Source organism: Vipera ursinii (assembly GCF_947247035.1).
Source record: "Vipera ursinii genome assembly, chromosome: 2".
Classification (NCBI taxonomy): domain Eukaryota; kingdom Metazoa; phylum Chordata; class Lepidosauria; order Squamata; family Viperidae; genus Vipera; species Vipera ursinii.
Window position 1 is genome coordinate 260,140,617 of NC_139513.1, and position 22,772 is coordinate 260,163,388.

General features: G+C 36.4%; 1 protein-coding gene across 1 annotated transcript in view; it reads right to left on the bottom strand.

Moving 5' to 3' along the window:
* Positions 1-12,048: 12,048 nt before the first annotated feature.
* Positions 12,049-22,772, bottom strand: part of MSH3 (mutS homolog 3) — a 69,162-nt gene continuing 58,438 nt past the window's right edge. The window contains exons 21-24 of the mRNA XM_083357270.1: positions 20,152-20,338; positions 19,277-19,406; positions 18,175-18,349; positions 12,049-13,001 (exon numbers count right to left, since the gene is read on the bottom strand). Of these exons, the coding sequence (XP_083213396.1) occupies positions 12,872-13,001; positions 18,175-18,349; positions 19,277-19,406; positions 20,152-20,338 (622 nt within the window). The 3' untranslated portion in view covers positions 12,049-12,871. The remainder of the gene's footprint in view (positions 13,002-18,174; positions 18,350-19,276; positions 19,407-20,151; positions 20,339-22,772) is intronic.

Consider the following 22,772-nt stretch of genomic DNA (forward strand, 5'->3'; position numbering starts at 1 on the left):
CATTTTGTCTGCTGTACTGTGATCAAAATGTCAACAAATGAATATAATAAAATTTCCAAATAGAACTGAACTTGCAATACATATTTAAAACTAAGTATTTCTTCCTCTTTTAAGACTTCAGTTGTTTTTTTTAAAAAATGGCTCTTTAAAAGAGGCCATTGTGAATCTCAAATATATCTATATCATTACTGTTGAAGGGATTTTATTATGCTTCAGGTTGATGTTAGTAATATTGATAATAGTAGTGATACTTTGTCATCATCTTTATGTGCAAGCAGTTTTGTAGGTGCTTTACATTGGAAAATTAGTTATATAAAAGCAAATGTTTCATGCTTTAGGTACAGGTGATTGCTTACATGAAAAGAGCATGGTAAGGGGAGGGGGGAAAGGAGTTGTGGTGAAGCCTGGGTTGTGTATGAGTCATCATCTAGGAATTATTTTTCTGTACCTTTTGGTTTTTAGTACCAAGACCAGATCTCTTTGTTCTGAAGGGGTATAAAAGGTAGAAGACATCTTTCCTGGTTGTTGCCTTCATCTCTCTACCAGCCATGAAGAGAGATGTGGCCACCCAACTCTATTCTGATAATAATAATAATAATAATAATAATAATAATAATAATAATAATAATAATAATAAAGTTGGAAGGGACCTTGGAGGTCATCTAGTCCAACCCCCTGCTCAGGCAGGAAACCCTATACCATTTCAGGAAAATGGCTGTCCAGTCTCTTCTTAAAAACTTCCAATGTTGGAGCATTCACCACCTCTGGAGGCAGGTTGTTCCACTGGTTAGTTGTTCTAACTGCCGAGAAGTTTCTCCTTAGTTATTATTATTATTATTCATATTATTCATATTATTATTATTATTATTGTTGTTGTTGTTGTTGTTGTTGTTGTTGTTGTTGTTGTTGTTGTTTGGAAAGGACCTTGGAGGTCATCTAGTCCAACCCCCTGCTCAGGCAGGAAACCTTATACCATTTCAGGCAAATGACTGTCCAGTCTCTTCTTAAAAACTTCCAATGTTGGAGCATTCACCACCTCTGGAGGCAGGTTGTTCCACTGGTTAGTTGCTCTAACTGTCAGGAAGTTTCTCCTTAGTTCTAGGTTGCTTCTCTCCTTGACTAGTTTCCATCCGTTGCTTCTTGTCCTGCTTTCAGGTGCTTTGGAGAATAGCTTGACTCCCTCTTCTTTGTGGCAGCCCCTGAGATATTGGAACACTGCTATCATGTCACCCCTCACCCTTCTCTTCATTAAACTACACATACCCAATTCCAGCAACCGTTCCCTATATGTTTAGCCTATATGTTTACTTGCTGAAACCTCGGCTCAGGAGTTTCTTTTGGCTCTTTTAAATTCCTGAGTAATGCTGGGGCAATTGTGAGGCTAAGTGTAAAACCTTACACTGTGTCATTCAACTATTTAAGAAAAATAAATAGGCTGTTATGAAAACTGGACAAGGCAGGAGCAAAAGAAGAAGCCTTGGCCACTTCAGATAATAATCTCAGTTTAATAATATATGAATTGAGTATATCTCAAATAAAGGACTTTAGTAGCGGTAAATAAATTCTTGAAACTTGCAGTTCCTTTATTCTATGCAGAATTAATTTCATATTTTAACCAAGCAGGAACATCTAATACATGTTTCGTCTTTAATGCTTACCCAGGAGGATTTTAATCTCTATTCTAATTTTAGAATAATACAGCAAAAACTGAAAAGTAATTAATGATACTGACTAATCAAAATACTGCCTACATAGATACACCGAAGAAATTAGTTATAGAAGTTAGACTTTTAGAGTTAGGAAAAACTAAATTTTGTCTTATTGTTATTTCAAAAAAAATGTAGGAATTCTTAGAAAAATTATATTTTGCATTTAATACTGTTTTTCAATATTACCATATTCTAATCCATTACACAGGTAATGTTAAAAGCACAAAAACAAAAACACAAAATGGAAACTATTTATATGTTAGAAGTTAAATCCTGTCCATGTCTTATTCCAAGCCATGAGAAAAACACGGACAAAGGAAAATAATTTGTAGGCAGGTTGCAATTGGAAAAGGAGGTTTATTGCCCCAGTAACAGCAGTGACAACAGCAAGGGTTTTTGGGGGGTAGCTAGCAAATTGGTCTGGTCAGTAGAGAGTTTTGTAATTGAGATGTCTGGGTCTGTGTGTTCTTTATTATTTATTTTTTTAATATATTTTATTGATTTTTTACAATAACAATCTTTAGTGATTAGTAAACAGCATGTTGTCTGGGTTTATATATTTTAAAAAACAATCAATAATAATTAATTTCTATAATTCCATAATCAATCTATTAATTAATGATATATTTCTTTGTTCTTCTCTTCTTCCAATAGTATTCTCCTTTTATCAACATTAAACAAATGTAGTTCTTTAAACTTTCAATATATACACGGTTGAATATAAATATTTTTCTTGCATTTGTACAAATAACAGTAACATCAGCATATAACATCTTTTCTGATTTGCTTATGTTTCAATTATATTCATAAAAGTCATCTTATTTTTTTTATTGAAAAGTTTTAAAATACAATTTTCCTTTAAGAATCCCCCCTTCCCCCTCCCTCCTCCCCCCTCCCTCCCCCCTCCCCCCCTCCCCCCCGACTTCCCAGAGCTAAATACAAGGTATATATATAAAAAGCAATCATAAACAATCATATACTAACAACTATAAACTCTAAAATCCATCACTCTCTAGCTTATATAGGATAAAACAAGCCTTAATAATATTGAATATGTATAAAAAGAAACTAAGATAAGAAAAAAAAAACGAAAGAAGACTTATTCAAATGCTACATAAAACTTCTTAACCCTATACTTGTTCTGGATAAACTCAATCCATTTTGTCCATTCCATAATATAGCGTTCTTGCGAATGATCTTTCAAATAGGCCGAAATCTTCGCCATCTCTGCCAGGTCGGAAACCTTTAAAGTCCACTCTTCTATGGTCGGCAGTTCCTCTTTCTTCCAATATTGGCCTATCAAAAGTCTTGCCGCCGTAATTAAGTTCAACATCAACTTGGTGTCCACAACTGTAGCGTCTACAATTATTCCCAACAAAAAAAGTTGCGGACATCTTATTAAGTCACTATATATCCTGTTTTCAAAATTCTTATTTAAGCTTAATTTTCCTATATTCAAACCATTTTTATTAGTCATAATTTTCTCAATGTTCATTACATTTAAATATCCAAACTTTTCATTCACATACACCATCCCAATATTTTTATATTTCATATAATATAAAGAATATTATACCATATCTTATCCCTCTTATTGTAGGGTCCCTTTATATCCATGATTTATCTATTCTTTTAACCATATTCAAACATGTTTAATCATAAAGTTCTCCATCTGGTAGGTCAAATCAAATCTCTTGAATCTAACTCTAGCTGCCTTCTTTTGCCAAGTAACTTTCCAAGTCAGTGTATTCAACTTGCGAGGAGATTCTTCCTGTATTTTTGTGAATGTTGTTGGGAATAGAAAAGACAAGTTAGGTAGAATTTGTGTTTTTTGTCTCCCAAACTCTAATAATTCTCCTGGCTGCTCTGTAATCCATTTTGTTAGATCTTCTTTCCTATCTTCAAGTTTATTTTGAAGTTCTGAAAAATAAGATATCTTTTCCATTTCCATTGTTGTGGAAAAATCTTGCAAGTTTTCTTTTGTTTGTATTAGACTGTACTTCTCTACATTTGTAGCTTCCCTCTTTGGATTCCTCTCCTCTAGTTTGTATTCTGTTATCTGGTTTGTTTGTTCATTCTTTGTTGTCATTTTCTGAGAGTTTTTTAACTGTAGGTTTAAGTTAAAGATATGTTCATTTATGTTGTCAAAGTTGTTTTTAATCTCATCATTATTTTGAAACCATTGACATTTGAATCTGTCGCAGCATTGCATACATTTCCTCCTGGAAAATATTTGCCTTGTCTTGAAGTATTGCTCCTGCAGATCTTTCATGTTCCAGGGTAGGGCCTTCAGAAGGATATATTAGGTGTGGTTTCCTGCCACTTTTTGATAGGTCTGTAACATCCATTTCGTCTCCTTCCTCCAGGTAGTCTTTCACCAGTACCATAGTCTCTGTAATTAACTTTGTCAAACCAGCCAATCTTTAAGTCCAAACAACCAAATCTTATATAGTTCTTATCTTTATTATTTGTGTTGCAAGATTTCTATTATGGTCTGCAAGGTCATGACCGGCCCTAGAGGGAAAATGCAAATCCTAGGTGTTTGTCTCCCTGACCTAATCCTGTCAGCCTAATCTTGTCAATTTCAGCTTCTGGTCTACTCTGCCATCTATTTGGAGATTGCTTTAGCCATGTATACACTGTTTTATGAATGAAACTTAGTTTCCTTAAGCTTTGCCTGGAGCCTGCTTTTTGTGAAGGAAAGACTGGGGCTGCTTTCTGCCTTTGTTACAAAGATTTTTCTTCTCTTCTCCTTTAGGGAAAATATGCTATTCTGCTTCTTTTCTTATTCTGTGGAATATTTTATTCTGGAGAGGGGGACCTTCTTACACATAATAAACTACAGATATAAAAATGCTCAATTTTAATAAGGATAGGTAGATTGTATCTATACATGCTTCTTATTCAAATGCTAAATAAGAATGAGAGAGCCAGGGTGGTAGATTGGGAGTTTCAAGTTCTAGTTTCTAAGCTTCCTCAGCTACAAAAGCTCACTGGATGATTTTGTATTTCAGGGCAACTCATCTGATAAGGTTGTTGTATGAAAAAATAGGAGGGAAAATTACATATGTTACCTTGAGCTCCTGTTCAAAATCTAATAAAAATTGAAATCCTAAAATATTTTGTCAAAACTACATTGACATATGTGTTGTAGAGTACTTGGTCTTTCTAGCTAACAAGTATTATCTTTTTTCACTTATTTGCCATAAGATATATGTAATAGTGGTGATTCTTAAATTCAAACCATTAGAAATTTCATTTTTGTACAATACAATACAGTACATGTTTTTATTTATCTATTTTTGTAGCCAGTAACATTTAATCCTTTGAGGTAGTCAGACTTAAATTTTAAACCACACCTTTTCTGAATTCTATTATTTAGAAAGTTATTTAAAGAACCAAAAATTTCAAGTCTTGATCATGTTTTAGATCCCTATCATTGCCCACACCAGACCTGTGCTTCCATGCATGTCAGTCTGAGGGGAGTAATAAGGAAAGGCAAGCAAAAACAGTAATCCAACCATTTTACACTGCTGTGACTTGATGACACAAAAACAAGACTTCTCCTATATATAATAAAGAATAAGCCACAGGAAAGTGACACATCATCAAATATAAGTAAAGAACAAACTACTCAGAAAGACATGTGGCTTCAACATACCTGCTCTATTCCTGCAGGTCAAAATGGCATCTTACTCAAATAATGAGAATGGATTTATCACAAATACCCATCAAAGAATCACAGATACAGGTTGCTTTAAATACTGATTTTATTCTTCATGGGACTCACGAGGCAATAATGCACAATGGTAGAAGAAAGCTTGTGCACAGTTCCTTTTCTAACACTATCAGAATGAAGTACCTATTTATCAAATAAATAATTTTTGATAAATATAGTGAGAACGGAAGCTTTTGAAGTAAAAGTGATTAACAATATTGGAGAATTTCAAGAGTTCATATAATTCAGTAATGGTGAAGCAAAAGAAATAAATTAAAAGTTTGAAGCTAGGAAGTAGAATGTTCAAGGTTATTGCATCAAACTGATAAAGCTTTGAGAAATTATTAATCATACTTTCACTGTAGTCACAATCATTGTCTGCGATTTATAATGGAAGGTGCTTACTGCAAGGAGATAGAGGGTTTGATGAACTGATTTAAGAAAAACAGCCTAGTTTTAAATGTTGGAAAAACTAAAGAGATCATTGTCAATTTCAGAAAAGGCAGGCACAGCCACACTCCTCTACATATTAATGATTCACCTGTGGAAATGGTTAGCAGCATCAAATTTCTGGGTGTGCAGCTGAGTAGGCTGGCTTGGTTGCTCAACAGCGAGATACTGGTAAAGTAGGCAGAGCAGTGCCTGCATTTTCTGCATCACATGAGAAAAGTACATCTTCCTTACCACTTTCTATAGAGCAGGGATTGTCAAACTGCTGGCCCGTGGGCCGGATGCATCACACCAAAACCGCGCCCACCCCATTGCTGGCAATTGGAAAAAAGTCGCAATACATCACGTCATGTGACATCACAAGTTTGACACCCGTGCTATAGAGGGATGATTGAGAGCATCTTATCATACAGCATTACAGTCCTATCATACAGTATTACAGGTTTAGAAGCATCACTACTTCAGACAGGAAACTGGTGCAGTGGTGAGGATAGCCAAAAAGATTGTTGTTGTTGTTGTTAACTGCGAAGTCGTGTCCGACTCATCGCGACCCTATGGACAACGATCCTCCAGACCTTCCTGTCTTCCACCATCTTCTGGAGTCCATTTAAGCTCACGCCTACTGCTTCAGTGACTCCATCCAGCCACCTCATTCTCTGTCGTCCCCTTCTTCTATTGCCCTCCATCTTTCCCAGCATTAGGCTCTTCTCCAGTGAGTCCTTCTTTCTCATTAGGTGGCCAAAGTATTTGAGTTTTAGCTTCAAGATCTGGCCTTCTAAAGAGCAGTCAGGATTGATCTCCTCTAGGACTGACCGGTTTGATCGCCTTGCGGTCCAAGGGACTCGCAGGAGTCTTCTCCAGCACCACAGTTCAAAGGCCTCAATTCTTTGGCGCTCAGCCTTTCTTATGGTCCAACTTTCACTGCCATACATTGCAACTGGGAAGACCATAGCCTTGACTATACGCACTTTTGTTGACAGGGTGATGTCTCTGCTTTTTAGTGTGCTATCTAGATTTGCCATGGCTTTCCTTCCCAGGAGCAAGCGTCTTTTAATTTCTTGGCTACAGTCCCCATCTGCAGTGATCTTGGAGCCCAGGAAAACAAAACCTGTCACTACCTCCATTTCTTCCCCATCTATTTGCCAGGAATTGAGAGGGCCAGATGCCATGATCTTGGTTTTCTTAATGTTAAGTTTCAACCCAACTTTTGCACTCTCCTTCTTCATCCGCAACAAGAGGCTCTTTAGTTCTTCTTCACTTTCTGCCATTAGAGTGGTATCATCTGCGTATCTTAGGTTGTTGATATTTCTTCCAGCAATCTTAATTCCAACTTTTGATTCATCTAGCCCTGCCTTTCTCATGATGTGCTCTTCATATAAGTTAAATAGGCAGGGCGACAGTATACAGCCTTGCCGGACTCCTTTCCCAATTTTGAACCAATCAGTGGTTCCGTGTCCAGTTCTCACTGTTGCTTCTTGACCCGCATATAGGTTTCTCAAGAGACAAATAAGATGGTCTGGTACTCCCATCTCTTTAAGAACTTGCCACAGTTTGTTATGATCCACACAATCAAAGGCTTTAGCATAGTCAATGAAGCAGAAGTAGATGTTTTTCTGGAACTCCCTAGCTTTCTCCATGATCCAGCGTATGTTGGCAATTTGATCTCTAGTTCCTCTGCCTCTTCGAAATCCTGCCTGTACTTCTGGTAGTTCTCGATCCACATACTGCTGAAGTCTAGCTTGTAGGATTTTAAGCATGACTTTACTAGCATGAGAAATGAGTGCAATGGTGCGATAGTTTGAACTTTCTTTGGCACTGCCTTTCTTTGGAATTGGAATGTAAACTGATCTTTTCCAATCCTGTGGCCACTGTTGAGTTTTCCAAATTTGCTGGCAAATTGAGTGTAGCACTTTTACTGCACTGTCTTTTAAGATTTTGAATAGCTCAGCTGGAATACTGTCACCTCCACTAGCTTTATTGTTGCTCAGCTTTTCTAAGGCCCACTGCACTTCACATTCTAGGATGTCTGGCTCGAGGTCAGTGACCACCTCATTGTGATTATCAGGGACGTTACGCTCATTCTTGTATAGTTCTTCTGTGTAATTTTGCCACCTCTTCTTAATCTCTTCTGCCTCTGTTAGGTCCCTGCCATTTTGGTCCTTTATCATGCCCATTTTTGCATGGAATGTTCCCTTCATCTCTCCAATTTTCTTGAAAAGATCTCTGGTCCTCCCTATTCTATTGTTTTCTTCTATTTCTTTGCACTGTTCATTTAAGAAGGCATTCTTATCTCTTCTAGCTATTCTCTGGAATTCTGCATTCAATTGGGCATATCTATGTTTTTCTCCCTTGCCTTTTGCTTTCCTCCTTTCCTCAGCTATTTGCAAAGCTTCCTCAGACAGCCATTTTGCTTTCTTGCATTTCTTTTTCTTTGGGATGGTTTTGGTTGCTACCTGTTGTACAATGTCGCGAACCTCTGTCCATAGTTCTTCAGGCACTCTGTCTATCAGATCTAATTCCTTAAATCTATTTGTCACCTCTACTGTATATTCAACAGGGATATGATTTAATCCATACCTGACTGGCCTAGTGCTTTTCCCTACTTTCTTCAGTTTAAGCCTAAACTTTGCAACAAGAAGCTCATGGTCTGAGCCACAGTCAGCTCCTGGTCTTGTTTTTACCGACTGTATAGAGCTTCTCCATCTTTGGCTGCAGAGCATATAGTCAATCTGATTTCTGTGTTGACCGTCTGGTGATGTCCATGTGTAGAGCCGTCTCTTGGGTTGTTGGAAAAGAGTGTTTGCTATGACCATCGTATTCTCTTGACAAAATTCTATCAGCCTGTGCCCTGCTTCATTTTGTACTCCAAGGCCAAACTTGCCTGTTATTCCAGTTATCTTTTGGCTTCCTACTTTAGCATTCCAATCCCCCATGATGATAAGGACATCATTTTTTGGTGTTAGTTCTATAAGGTGCTGTAGGGTTTCATAGAACCGGTCAATTTCATCCTCTTCAGCACTGGTGGTTGGGGCATAGACTTGGACTACTGTGATATTGAATGGTTTCCCTTGGATTCGAACTGAGATCATTCTGTCATTTTGAGGATTGTATCCCAGTATTGATTTTCCTACTCTTTTATTGACTATGAAGGCTACTCCATTTCTTCTGAGGGATTCTTGCCCGCAGTAGTATACCTGATGGTCATCTGAATTAAATTCACCCATTCCTGTCCATTTTAGTTCGCTAATACCTAAGATGTCGATGTTCAGTCTTGACATCTCGTTTGACCACGTCCAGCTTTCCTTGATTCATCGATCTTACATTCCAGGTTCCTATGGAGAAAAAATCTTTACAGCAACGGACTTTCCTTTCACCACCAGACACATCCACAGCTGAGCGTCCTTTCGGCTTTGGCCCAGTCGCTTCATTCTTTCTGGCGCTACTAGTACTAGCCCTCTGCTCTTACCCAGTAGCATATTGGACGCCTTCCGACCTGAGGGGCTCATCTTCCAGCATCATATCGTTTTGCCTTTTGGTACTGTCCATAGGGTTTTCATGGCAAAGATACTGGAGTGGGTTGCCATTTCCTTCTCCAGTGGATCACGTTTTGTCAGAACTCTCAGCTATGACCTGTCCGTCTTGGGTGGCCCTGCATGGCATAGCTCATAGCTTCATTGAATTCCGCAAGCCCCTTCGCCACGACAAGGCAGTAATCCATGAAGGGGCCAAAAAGATTATATATATATATATATATATATATATATATATATATATATATATATATATATATATATATATATATATATATATATATATATATGGATCCTTGGTTTTTCGGGTTTTTCCCCGCGTAGAATTAAAGGTGTAGGCGCAACGTTTCGACGGAATCCCATCCGTCATCATCAGGCTTCTGCTTCCTTCTTCTGGGAGAAGCATGCTTCTCCCAGAAGAAGGAAGCAGAAGCCTGATGATGACGGATGGGATTCCGTCGAAACGTTGCGCCTACACCTTTAATTCTACGCGGGGAAAAACCCGAAAAACCAAGGATCCACATACAGGCACCCGCGAAAACCTCAGAAAACATATATATATATATATATATATATGCGCAGATTATTCAAATTGCTAATAAAGAATTCAAAAAGCCTTGACAAATACTTAAACATATATATATATATATATATATATATATATATATATATATATATATATATATATATATATATATATATATATATATAATCTTTTATGTATGTTGTATGTAGCATGTTTATATGTTATGTATGTGTACACTTTTGAGAGCAGGCAACAGAATTTCATTTTTAATGTGTGCCAGTGTGCCCACAGTACAAAATGACAATAAATCTTATCTTAAAAGACCAGCTATTGCCAGCAAGTGTCAGAAGATTAAACTATTGCAATATACTGTACATGAGACTGACTTTGTGGATGAAAGCTTCAACTGGCTGAAAACACAACAGCCTGTCTCCTAAACAAGTGAGGGCAAATTTAGCAATGTTAGCAATACCACAGCAGCTCTCCATTACCAGATTGCTTCTCTATCGAATTCAAAGTGCTGGTGATTACTTTTAAAGTATTATAAGGCTCAACCTACATCCTCCAGGAACTTGCAGAATCATCTTCCTGGCAAGGGTTAGCTTGCTCCATGTTTTTTTTTTTTGATGGATGTCTTCAAAACCTTGCACAAAATGGTGGAGGGTAGGGTGGCTGAGAACCCTTCAATATGCTTTCACAATGGCTGCCAGACACTCAGAAACACTTTGCCTGGTAGATATGAAATGTATATCTTTCCTTTAAGAAGGCACTGAATACTTCCTTTCTCAGAGCAGTTGGGCATTGGCGGTAGAAGAGCTTTTTTAGTTATTTAGGATTTTTTTAATTTTTGGTATTCTCTGTTGCAAACCACCATGTGATGCAGGAAAAATTAATAATTTTAAATGCATGAACATATGTATAAATAAAATGGGAGGTTTGCAATTTTGTGATTAATAAGTCCTCATGTCCCCATAATCAAGTCTCTTGAAATCTACAGTATATCCCTTCATTCTTATCAGCACTTGTAAGCACTTTAAAAATTGGACAATCATTTGCATATATTTGCAGTTGCATGGCAACAACTCCCCCAGATATAATCCACACAGGAAGCATGTAAAGTGCGGTAGCCATCTGGGGCAATATTTTTTTCTTTTTGGCAATCTCCCAGTTTGTTGCAGCTTGCTTTTCCCAAACAAGACACTAGCATGGCATGACAAGTTCAGCTACTTGTATACAGACAGCCAGCATGTCTGAATTCCCTTATAATAAGGAATTGGAGAAAGAGGCTTTCTGGAAGTTCCTTCAGTTAGCACAAAATTTAGTATCACCTCGAGAGTTTTTAAATAAATATTAGTCACTATTTATCTACTGTCACTGTATATGTTTAACATTCTGAGATACTTACATCTCACGTTATTCTGACCTTGATGTATTCAAATTAACTGTTTTGTTTAAGCTTGTAAGTTCTTGTTCATTAATTGCTGGCAACATTAAAGCTATACTCTTTACTCTTTATCCCCAACACCATTAGCAAATTATGGGCAAGACTGTAAAAAAAATTGGGTATTAGAACTTTCCAGTTTACATTTTGATCTTAGAAGGCTGTACAGTGCCATTTGAAAGTTCAAACCATTCCTGTCATGTGTATTCCAGAATACTTGTAGTTAATTCTGCATTTCATTGGAAAATGTTACATTATATTGCCTATCAATCATTCTGTCTGTCTGTCTTATCTATCTTCTATTTGTATGTCTATCTATTTATCTCTATCCTATCTGTCTGTCTCTCTATCCTATCTGTGTCTTTCATTCTGTGTATCTGTATTTGTCTGTCCATCCACCAAGGTTTCCCCCCCATCCTACCACTTTCCTGATGAAGTGTAACTGCAACTGATTGAAAATTGCTAACTCTAATCTAAACATTATTTTGCAGGAATGACAAAGACCAATTTACTTTTTGGAAAAGAATAGTAATATCAAATATGAAAACTTCATTCTGTACTATTCTGTAAGAAATTCTTTTGCATCTGTGAAATTCAAAGAAATAATTTATTCTTCTGCTATTCTAGTTATTTTAGAAATGAACATACCTTTCACAGCCAGGTATAAATAGAAATTTATTTTAATATAATTTATAGTTACATAATTTTCATATTTCTATCAACAATCATAATTATCCATTAGATAGGAAAAAGCTTTTCAGATATATATAGCTTTTGGGCAGGAGAAATGTGATGCCTTGAGATATAATATAGCAAAATGTAATAATATTTTTATTTTTAGTATATAAAGTCAACAGATTTTAAGAAGCAATTTGAAAAATTGAATTTTAGTACAAAAACATCCACTGATATTAAATAATGCAATGTGGATCATTTTTGCTTTCATAATTGGCCATGACTGTATCAAGATGATATTATGTAAAATATATTTTGCAATGATTTCTAGGTACAAGTCTGACAAGGTGACACACACTCTGTGCAATGCTTTAAAAGTAAAAACACCATGATACTAGGGAAAAAGAACCTCTATATTCCATGTATTTTCTTAAACAAACTCCTCCATTAAGCTGTTATTCTGAGGAGAAAAAACACAGAAATACCTTTTGATTACCTGTTCATTTCTTTCCACTCCACAAATGCCAATTTAGGTGAAAATTGCGTAATTTTCATTATGAAAACAGAATGACATGAAAGGCTCTTTAAGCTGCTTTTGAGTGGGGATATTAGGAGCTCTTAACAGCTAAACCATTTTAGCTTCTGTACTCCATTCTCTATAACTCGTTCTTGAAGTTAGTTTACAGAAATTAAACACCAAAAATGATTATGCGAAACAGGCGTTGTTAAAAATCTGTCACTGTATCCATAAATGATATAAAATTTTATTTCATCTATTTCTTTTTGTGAGATATTATTAAATCTTGTAGGCTATTTTCATTTTTAGTTGGAGAGTTCTGTGGAATTTTTAAATTGGCTGAAATCATTATCTACTTCAGACACACATTTCCATCTTCGAAGGTCTTCAATGTTGTCGGTGTTCCATAGTTTTGCAAAATACATCAAACTTTTTCTAAAAAACAAAGTTCAATAATAAAAATTAACCCATCAGCAATCAACATGTAAGTATCTCCACTCTTATTTCATATGGAGAAAATATTTATATACAATAAATGATAAACACAGTAATATAATTTCCTACTTGATAATGCAAGATGAACACAGCATGTTTTGTATCAGAAGGAAGGTGCAATAAAAACCCCCAAAATCTCTGCAGAAAATTCACTAAAATAGTCTTACATTAATTTAAAAGTTAACTTAAAGTTAAATTAAATTAAAAGGGCACATGCTCAGCTTCATAGTGCAATTAAGATCAATTAGTTTTCCTTCGTGTTAAAATTAACACTTTACAGTTTAGCACTTTTTTCCATTTAGCTCCTACTCTGTGGAATCAACTTCCTCTCTAATATTGTGTATCTTTAGATTTCCTAAAGTTTAAAAAGCTCCTTAAAACTCTTCTTTTTACAGATCTTTATAAGGCAGAATAACCTTCTTTCTTATTAATCACTATTATTTATGGGTAGTTCTTGTTTAATTTCAATACATTCAGCGATTGTTCAATAGCACTGAATGACAGAACTACTGACCTGTTCTTAAAGTTTCAGCCATTGCAATTCCACACAGTCACATCCCATTTATGACCACCTTTTGGTCACCTGTCTACCTGCTGCTGCCAGTTGGTCCGGGCACATTATGCATCAATACTGTCCTGTACAGGCCCTTCTTTTGTGCTACATTCTTTCTCAGTGGTGTAGCCAGGGCCTGTGTTCACATCCCACCCACAGCCTTCTTTTGTGAAAGGCGGCCCTAGTTGCAAAAAATGGACCTTCAAGCCAAAGTGTAAACTGAGGCCTTGGTAGCTCATGAAAAAAGCTGTGGCTAGTATAACAGCAATGCACACTGTGGTGTGAATGGCAGCAGCTATACAGGCAGCCAAAATGGAAGAGATTGGGGGAGATAGGCAAGGGGGAGTTCAGGGGGAGGTAAAGGAGGCAATCCCTTACCTTACTAAGGTTTGGATCTGGAAGGCACCAAAACAGAAACGGCTTGGATGACTGCATTACTTAGTGACAGAAATTCAAATCCCAAATACTGTCATTAATTGAGGACTATTGTTATATTATGGTTGTGCTACTATTAGGAAATGTCTTACAATGTTTATTATATTGTTTTATTGCTGTAATTGCATACTATTTTTTTGTTAACCTAATTACCTAGACCAACAGGAGAGTGTCCTAACTTCTCTAGCAAGAGTGTCAATAGATCTTAAACTATGACTTATACAACAAAAATATTTTTTAAAAAATTATTGGACTCTATTACACTTGTATAGAAAAGGATTATCTAGGACAGCATTTTGCTGGAGATGTATGGTCAATACTTCCTTACAACATATTTCTTACAATGTCCTATACTTATTAATTTGAGGAGAAAATAGTGGATGAAATAAATGTGACTGTGTGACAAAAGCTAAATTTTTCAGAGGATACTTTCTTGAATTATCTATCTAGTCCATGGAACTTGACAACTGGACAAAAAAATTGGATTCTCCATGCCTTACTGTAGCTAAAAGACTGATTCTGCAACATTGAAAGATGTATGTATGGTCACATGTATTCAGTAGATTAAAGCTTTGATTTCACTTGCTACTTATGAGCAGATTGCTTATAGAAATAAACTTTGTATAATATATAATAAAATACGGGATTCATTTATACAAAATACAATAGGTTAAAAAGCATGATAGTTATGTATTAGAAATGAATATACTTTTTCATTTCACTCATACCTACTTGCAAAATGTTTGCATTAGATAATTATATATAGAATTGTAACTGTTTACTGTAATGACATATTAAACTTTATACTTTTCTTGTATTTTTTTAACTTATTTTTAAGCACATGTATTTTTATTATGTATTTTTGTGTTTTATATCTTGTTTTTTCTTTTGTGGTACTAGTTTAAAAAGCAATAAAAATATTAAAAACTTTTCTACTGGATTAATCAATTAAAAAGTATCAAAGTGTTATACAGTCATGGCCGAAATTGTTGGCACCCCAGAAATTTTTCCAGAAAATCAAGTATTTCTCACAGAAAAGTATTGCAGGAACACGTTTTTGCTATACACAGGTTTATTCCCTTTGTGTGTATTGGAACACAACAAAAAAAGGGAGGAAAAAAAGCAAACTGGACATAATGTCAAACAAAACTCCAAAAGTGGGCTGGACAAAATTATTGGCACCCTTAACTTAATATTTGGTTGCACACCCTTTGGAAAAAAATAACTGAAATCAGTCGCTTCCTATAACCATCAATAAGCTTCTTACACCTCTCACCTGGAATTTTGGACCACTCTTCCTTTGCAAACTGCTCCAGGTCTCTCTTATTGGAAGGGCGCCTTTTCCCAACAGCAATTTTAAGATCTCTCCACAGGTGTTCAACGGGATTCAGATCTGGACCCATTGCTGGCCACTTCAGAACTCTCCAGCGCTTTCTTGCCATTCATTTCTGGGTGCTTTAGACGTATGTTTGGGGTCATTGTCCTGCTGGAAGACCCAAGATCTCGGACGCAAACCCAGCTTTCTGACACTGGGCTCTAGAGTGCGACCCAAAATCCTTTGGTAATCCTCAGATTTCATGATTCCTTGCACACATTCAAGGCACCCAGTGCCAGAGGCAGCAAAACAACCCCAAAACATCATTGAACCTCCACCATATTTCGCTGTAGGTACTGTGTTCTTTTCTTTGTAGGCCTCATTTTGTTTTCGGTAAACAGTAGAATGATGTGCTTTACCAAAAAGCTCTATCTTTGTCTCATCTGTCCACAAGACGTTTTCCCAGAAGGTTTTTGGCTTACTCAAGGGCATTTTGGCAAACTGTAATCTTGCTTTTTTATGTCTCTGTGTCAGCAGTGGGGTCCTCCTGGGTCTCCTGCCATAGCGTTTCATTTCATTTAAATGTCGACGGATAGTTTGCGCTGACACTGATGCTCCCTGAGCCTGCAGGACAGCTTGCATTCCTTTGGAACTTGTTTGGGGCTGCTTATCCACCATCCGGACTATCCTGCGTTGCAACCTTTCATCAATTTTTCTCTTCCGTCCACGACCAGGGAGATTAGCTACAGTGCCATGGGTTGCAAACTTCTTGATAATGTTGCGCACTGTGGACAAAGGCAAATCTAGATCTCTGGAGATGGACTTGTAACCTTGAGATTGTTGATATTTGTCCACAATTTTGGTTCTCAAGTCCTCAGACAGTTCTCTTCTCCTCTTTCTGTTGTCCATGCTTAGTGTGGCACACACAGACACATAATGCAAAGACTAAGTGAACTTCTCTCCTTTTTATCTGCTTTCAGTTGTGATTTTTATATTGCCCACACCTGTTACTTGACCCAGGTGAGTTTAAAGGAGCATCACATGGTTGCAACAATCTTGTTTATCCACAATTTTGAAAGGGTGCCAATAATTTTGCCCAGCCCATTTTTGGAGTTTTGTTTGACATTATGTCCAATTTGCTTTTTTTCCTCCCTTTTTTGTTGTGTTCCAATACACACAAAGGGAATAAACCTGTGTATAGCAAAACTTGTGTTCCTGCAATACTTTTCTGTGAGAAATACTTGATTTTCTGGAAAAATTTCTGGGGTGCCAACAATTTCGGCCATGACTGTATATTTTTTTCTACTGTTATCAAAGAACTGTATATTCTAGTGTTTCTTCTACACATGACAACTGATTACACACACTGACCTGCATATTAAAACAAATTAGATTACAACTGTTTGCAAAGGCTAAATTCTTCCGTTCAAAAGTTTGCTTTTTATGTGTATTTTTTTCTTTCCCAAATTCTCTCACAGAAGAGACTAGGATTAATAAAATAGTAACAAGTAACAATACTGTCATTACAGAAAATAAAGTACTGACATTATATTACATTACAATGTGATGAGAAGGTGGGTTGTACCAGGGAAGTGTGGCTGGCATTTCTAAAGTTTTAAATGCTGCAGGACTTGGGTCCTCTTCTTGGGTCCAAAGTTGCTTAGAACTTCATGAGCACTATGGAACTATTTCACGTTATTTTAGCCCCAGCTCAAGGGTGATCATGTCCTAAGCTTATTGTTTACCTTGGAACAATTGACATGTGATCTGAAAATAAGGGGATATTGGCATCAAGTCCTTTCTGGTCAGCTGCACATTTTCTATTCATTCTTTTCTATTAAAGATCTATCTCTAATAGAAATATCTTAGTTCTATGTATTTCTAGGCTGTTACTCTCTTCTACATTATTATAGAAAATACATCTTGAAGATTGGGAAAATGTAGCAAAGAGATTAAAAAAGATTAATCTTTAGGGATTAAAACACTAAATTATAAATATTTCCATGTGATGGCAAATACATTGGAAAACTCTAATAGAAAAGTTGACTCCCCCTAAAAATCAGTATTATGATAATGCAAAAGACTATTTCATCCTACTTGATTTAAACTTTTTATATGTAACAAAGGCACAATCTGTTTACTACCCAGTTCTAGTGCCTAGGAGGTAATGTGTTTAAATAAAGTAGTATATATTCTGCTTTCATATTTTCCTCACAACACTGTTAATAAAATTAAATTGAAAAGGCTTTAAACTTTGGCATTTATATTGCTAGAAATCATGGAAGCTGGATAGAGAAATGTTTCTCTATACATAAATGCTACATTCTAACTATAGGAATTAAAGTGGGGAATCCTTATATCACATACGATGTTTATCTGAGAAGAAAGCAAACTTGTATTGAAGGCATTTTACCAGAGAAAAAGTAGATTGAAAACACAGGCAAAAATCTGCATGATACACAGCTTTTAAGATGGGGAGCTGCTAACCTCACTTGAAACCAATCCTAGAGATTCTCAATAAATGTCTACAAGTTATACAGTTCTGTACGTATGTGGATTTGCATGTATCCCCATCACACATACATGCAAGCCAGAAACCACATTTCAAAAGAGCCTAGAGCAAACAAAATTATATTAACAAAAATATACAGTTACCTATTTCTAAAATTAGTTCCCTTTATTTAGCAAATACGTACAACTCCTCTCACAGACAAATGCATAAACATACATGCACACTTCTTAGTTGCATTTCTCCTTGACATTTACAAATTCTGTATTACAGAACAAAGCAAGCCAATCTATTATCTAACCTTTTCACATTAGCTGATCTCTCTAGTTCCTTTGATTCATAAGCAGCCTTTTTAAGAATTTCTTTTGGCACACCTGCCAGTTTAGCAACATTTAGACCATAGCTTCTTGCAGCAACTTCTTTAGTTATTTGATAAAGGAAAGTAACACAGTCAAGATTATTTTGTTCTTCAAAATCTAAAAAGAAAAAGTGTATTTATTATCACTTTACTCTTTCAGTACGGTTTTGAAGTTATTTTTAATCAGACATGCGCAAATCCCAAAGTTTTACAAATAGAACTCCAGAAAATTCAATTTCTTCTCTGCACCATGTTGATTCAATTATTCTAGACATTGTCTGGCAGTTTTATGAAACCTAATCCTCTAACCTGGAAGTGCTCTAGCGGTTGTTGTGAGATTTAGGACAAAACATATCAGGACTACTAGGATCTCTTCAAGAACAGAGAATTCATTTCTGAATAAGGACTAAGCCAAAATATCACTCAGAGAAGAAACAGAATTCTGGGATTTTTCTGAATCTTCAGTTTTGTTACCCACCATAGACACCTAGTACTCAGTCATTCTAATTCTATTGCTAAATATTGAATTTAAGTTTATTTTTAATTAATTTAATTTAATTTAATTTAATTTATTGAGATTTTTATACCGCCCTTCTCCCAAAGGGACTCAGGGCGGTTCACAGGGCATAAATATAAACACCAATACAAACATTAAAAAAATAATTAAATTAATGCCCAAGTTAAAACCAGAATACTAAAACAAACCAATAAAAAACCCAAGTACCCCCATCAGGCCAGACCCGCTAGTTCAAATAAATGGGTCTTCAACCCGCGACGGAAGGATCGGAGGTCTGATGCCATCCGGAGCTCGACCGGCAGTTGATTCCATAACGCCGGAGCACCCACAGAGAAGGCCCTCCCCCTGGGGGCCACCAGTCGACATTCCTTGACAGGAGGCACCCTGAGGAGGCCCTCTCTGTGGGCGCGCACAGGGCGGAGGGGAGTCGACGCCGGCAGCAGGTTGGGGAACTCTGACATAGACAACCAAATAGCTTTAAGTAACTGCTAAAAACAAATTATCAGTCTAGTAAATTTGATGTCATACCATCTTCTGGATTACTATCATCTTCATTCACTAAAAAAGACATATGATAGTTCCCAACATGGGTCGGATAAGCTCTTTCCAACTCACACAGTGGAGGATAATGGGTAACAAATAGTGTCAATGAACCAACCTAGAGGGGAAAATATATATTTAAAATTTGAAAGTATGTCATCAACTATCAGCAAGCTGATAACCTATCATTTTCCTTTAACTAAATGTGATGTTTTAGTTTGGTCTTAAAATGCTCCTTTATATATATATATATATATATATCAATATTTAGAATTTTTATACATTGTAATATGGGGCCCAAATTGCAAGTTAATCCCAGGTTATACAGAAGACTCTATTTTCAGTTATGAGAAGAATGTATACTTACACCCTTCACTTCTAACAGAACTTCTGTTATTAACTAAGTCCTGAAGCAGCATGACCCATTTGTACCAGCCGTTCACTTTCATACAAGGTGGGTAAATTGTTAGTGGGGGCACTTTCATGTTACAATTAAGTCTATAAATATAATTTCAGCGATATTATTAAATTGCACTCCATGTACACAAGTTCCTGTTTTGAGCATCTCAACATCTGAAAACTTTTCCAATTGTTAGTGAAAAAGTAACCAAAATAAGAATCTTAGAATATTTCAAGAACACTATAAAGACAAGGTTATAATGGGCAAAGTTGGTAAATACTGATTTGTAAATATGCATTATTGTTTTAATTAATAATTTTTGTAGTAAGTGATATCTCATATGCCAAGTATCAAAAATTTTGACATTAATTTGACAAAAAATTCAAATACTTTTCAATAAGCCCACTTTTTCATTAAGATTATAATTTACTAATAATTATAGTTAATCAAATAATATACTTACATTCCTAATGAAATGTTCTAGAGTAGCATAAGCAATTGCAATTCCATCATGTGTACTAGTTCCTCTTCCTAGTTCATCCAAAATTACTAGTGAATGTGAAGTTGCTTTTTGAATAATTGCTGCTGTATCTGTTAATTCTTCCATAAATGTACTGCGACCTTTAAATACATTATCTGTGGCACCCATTCTACATCCAAAAACAAATGGACAATGAAGTCTCAAAGAAAATAAAAAATGGAAGGTGTGTCTTGAAATTCTGTACAACAGACATGTCAGCAATTAAGGTACTTCAGAAGTACCTACTGTACTTACAAGAACCTCTGGTACTAGAAAAAAAAGTTAGATCAGTAATGTATGAATTTGAAAGGCTACAGCGACTAATGAAGTAGCTACAGAAATATGGCAAATATCAAAAGAATGATCAGTAATTTTTCCATCCAATCCATCTGGATAACAACACAGTGGCTAATAAATTGGGGGAGATCAGTCTACCAACCAATGTCAGAGAAGACTTAATGTAATATGTAATGTTTATACACTTTCATGCATTTCATATACTATGAAGATAATGCTTAGGATCAACTGATGCAGATCAGAGTCCTATATAGAAAGAGAAATGTCAGATGTTCAAGCTATTTTTAGAAAATGTTAGGATATACTGTTGCTGATAGATGCTGGATAATTAAGAAAGCCCAAAAAATCCCAAAAGGAAGACATTATGTGTTTCACTGACTCGGTCTTATATTATATTGAAGCTGTGGAATGGGCTTAGGGAAATGGGAATTCCAGAATATCTCATTATCTTAATGAGAAACCTAGGACAGGAAGCCACAGTCCAAACAGAGGATGTTAAAGCACAATAATTCCAGGTTGGCTAAGGAGTCCATCAAGGGTGTGTACTCTTCCCCTACATATTCAACCTATTTCCTGCCTCTATATTTAAGAAGGCTGGATTGGGGGGAAAATGCATGTGGTTTTAAAACCAGAGGATGAAATTTCAATAATCTGGGCTATGACAATGATATTATTCTGATAGTTGAAAATGCAAATGAAAAGCTCTTTCAACTTCTGCAAGTTCTAGTAATAGACATCAAGGAGCAAAGGGAAAAAAGTTACTAAGATTAGATACAGAAAGATTAAACTGATGACAGATACATCAACAAGACTTAGAATTAACAGTGAAGACACTGAAGTGGTGGATAGCTTTGCCTTTGTGAAGGAATGTAATTTGGATTCCCAGGAAAAAAGGAGGGCATTCCAGAGAAATAAAAAACAATTTAGTTTAGATCAGGGATCAGTCCCCAATCCCTGGGCCATGGAGTGGTAGCGGTCTGTGGCCTGTTGGAAACCAGGTCGCTCAAGCAGCAGGGAAGCACACCAAGCTTCATTTTGCGTGTGCGAAACCATCCCCTCCCCCTGCTGCCACCACTGCTGATGATCCATGGAGCCAGAAAGGTTGGGGATAGCTGGTTTATGTCAGGGAAAATAAATTAATACTTCCCTATCAGAGGGCGATGAACCGTGGTTCATACGACACATGGTAAACATCAGGTAAAAATAAACAAAACCGAGGCATATTCTACTGTATATAAAACTTTAATTGGAAAGCAAAAGAAAAGCTCCTAACTGACTACATCCTCCCATCAGACAGAATACGAAGAGAAAAAAAGTAAAGTGAGAAAACTTTTGTAGACATGCGCAGTTAACAGCAGTTCTAGGCATGAAACCATAACATGGCTGGACATGTGACAATCACCTTGGTTACATTGATAAGATTACTATGCAGCTGGCAGAAACACAGAGTGAGACGTGCGGAGCTGACAAACAGAAAAAACAACGCAATGACAGTTTAGATAGTTTGGGTAAAAGAAAGAGGGTAAAGATAGAACTCCTTACTAGTTCCCAAAGTATATGCTTCATATGGGTGGTAGTTTGCTTCAGTGGAACAATAAGGAAATCTGCTTGGAAGAATCACAACATTCCTTTCTTGGTTTTTGGAGCCTGACATCCTTTTAGGATCACTTTTAGTTATCACTAAAAGCCAACATGGGTTTGTCAAAAACAGATCATGCCAGACAAATCTTATTGCATTCTTTGACCAAGTGACAAAACCAGTGGACCAGAGGAATGCTGTAGATATAATTTACTTGGACTTCAGTAAGGCATTTGATAAAGTAGATTACAACCTACTACTTGATAAGATAAAAAATGTTGGTTAGATAGCATCACCCCCAGATGGATTCGTAGCTGGCTGACAGGCTGTACTCAGCGTGTGCTCCTCAATGGAACTGCATCTACATGGAAGGAAGTGTGTAGTGGGGTGCCCCAGGGCTCTGTTCTGGGCCCAGTGCTCTTCAATATCTTCATTAACGATTTGGATTAGGGGATAGATGGGGAACTCATCAAATTTGCAGATGACACCAAGCTGGCAGGAATAGCCAATACTCCAGAAGATAGGCTTAAGATACAGGAGGATCTGGACAGACTGGAACACTGGGCACTATCTAACAAAATGAAATTCAATTGTGAAAAAAGTAAGGTTCTACATTTAGGCAGGAAAAATCAAATGCACAGGTATAGTATAGGTATGGTACCTCAGGTAGTAACTGAGAGAGATCTCG